The sequence below is a fragment of the Nestor notabilis genome, unplaced genomic scaffold (genome assembly GCF_000696875.1).
Source record: "Nestor notabilis isolate BGI_N333 unplaced genomic scaffold, ASM69687v1 scaffold19907, whole genome shotgun sequence".
Classification (NCBI taxonomy): domain Eukaryota; kingdom Metazoa; phylum Chordata; class Aves; order Psittaciformes; family Psittacidae; genus Nestor; species Nestor notabilis.
In genome coordinates, this window is record NW_009935374.1 from 1 (window position 1) to 782 (window position 782).

A 782-nucleotide genomic window follows, 5' to 3' on the forward strand; every position below is an offset into this window, starting at 1 on the left:
CCAACCTTCCCCTGCTCCACTTCAACCCATCCCGTCCCGCACCCACCTTCAGGGAAGTTGCAGTGGACGCCGATGCAGTCGGGCACGGGCACGTCCAGCACCTTGGCCTTGTTGGCGTGCTTGGCGCTGAAGCTGACCTGCAGCCAGTTGTTGAGGTGGAGGCACCAGGACGCCGAGGTCTTGCCGAGCTGGTCGAACTTGCCCAGGCTGCGATAGGCCACCCCGACACCAAAGGCTTTGCTGTCCCTGTCAAACTGCACCTCCCAGTAGTGGTCGTCACCATCGATCAGGGTGTCGCCTATGGCACAGCTCATGAGTGGACCCATGGGGTGCCCCACGCACAGCCCCATCACCCCCTTGTGCCCTCAGGACCATCCTCTCCCCTCCATGCCCCCAGCCACTGGGCGCCCTCAGGGTCCCCACCAGCACCCACTGGGTGCCCCCAGCTCTCACCCAGGACCGTGTAGGATTCAGCAGTGAAGCGATCTCGGCCCCCTCGTCCCGAGGACATCCTCTTGGGTGACTGCACCGCCCTAGGACAGAGAGACAAGGCAGTGAGCAGCAGGTCTTGGTGTGATCCTGCTCCTCGACTCTGCTCTGGTGGGACCCCACTTGCAGCACTGGGTGCAGGGCTGGTGTCCCCAGCATAAAGACATGGAGCTGCTGGAGCAAGTCCAGAGGAGGCCACGAGGATGAGCAGGGGCTGGAGCAGCTCCCGTATGGAGACAGGCTGAGAACATTGGGGCTGTTCAGCTGGAGAAGAGAAGCTGCTGGAGACCTCA

The 782-nt window shown here is 62.9% G+C and overlaps 1 protein-coding gene across 1 annotated transcript in view; it reads right to left on the bottom strand.

The window, feature by feature from the left end:
• Positions 1-46: 46 nt before the first annotated feature.
• The window catches only part of LOC104408274 (fibronectin type III and SPRY domain-containing protein 1-like), a gene marked incomplete at its 3' end in the record, with an annotated part of 1,222 nt that continues 486 nt past the window's right edge, over positions 47-782 (bottom strand). Inside the window, exons 2-3 of the mRNA XM_010017824.1 lie at positions 454-533; positions 47-298 (exon numbers count right to left, since the gene is read on the bottom strand). Of these exons, the coding sequence (XP_010016126.1) occupies positions 47-298; positions 454-511 (310 nt within the window). The remainder of the gene's footprint in view (positions 299-453; positions 534-782) is intronic.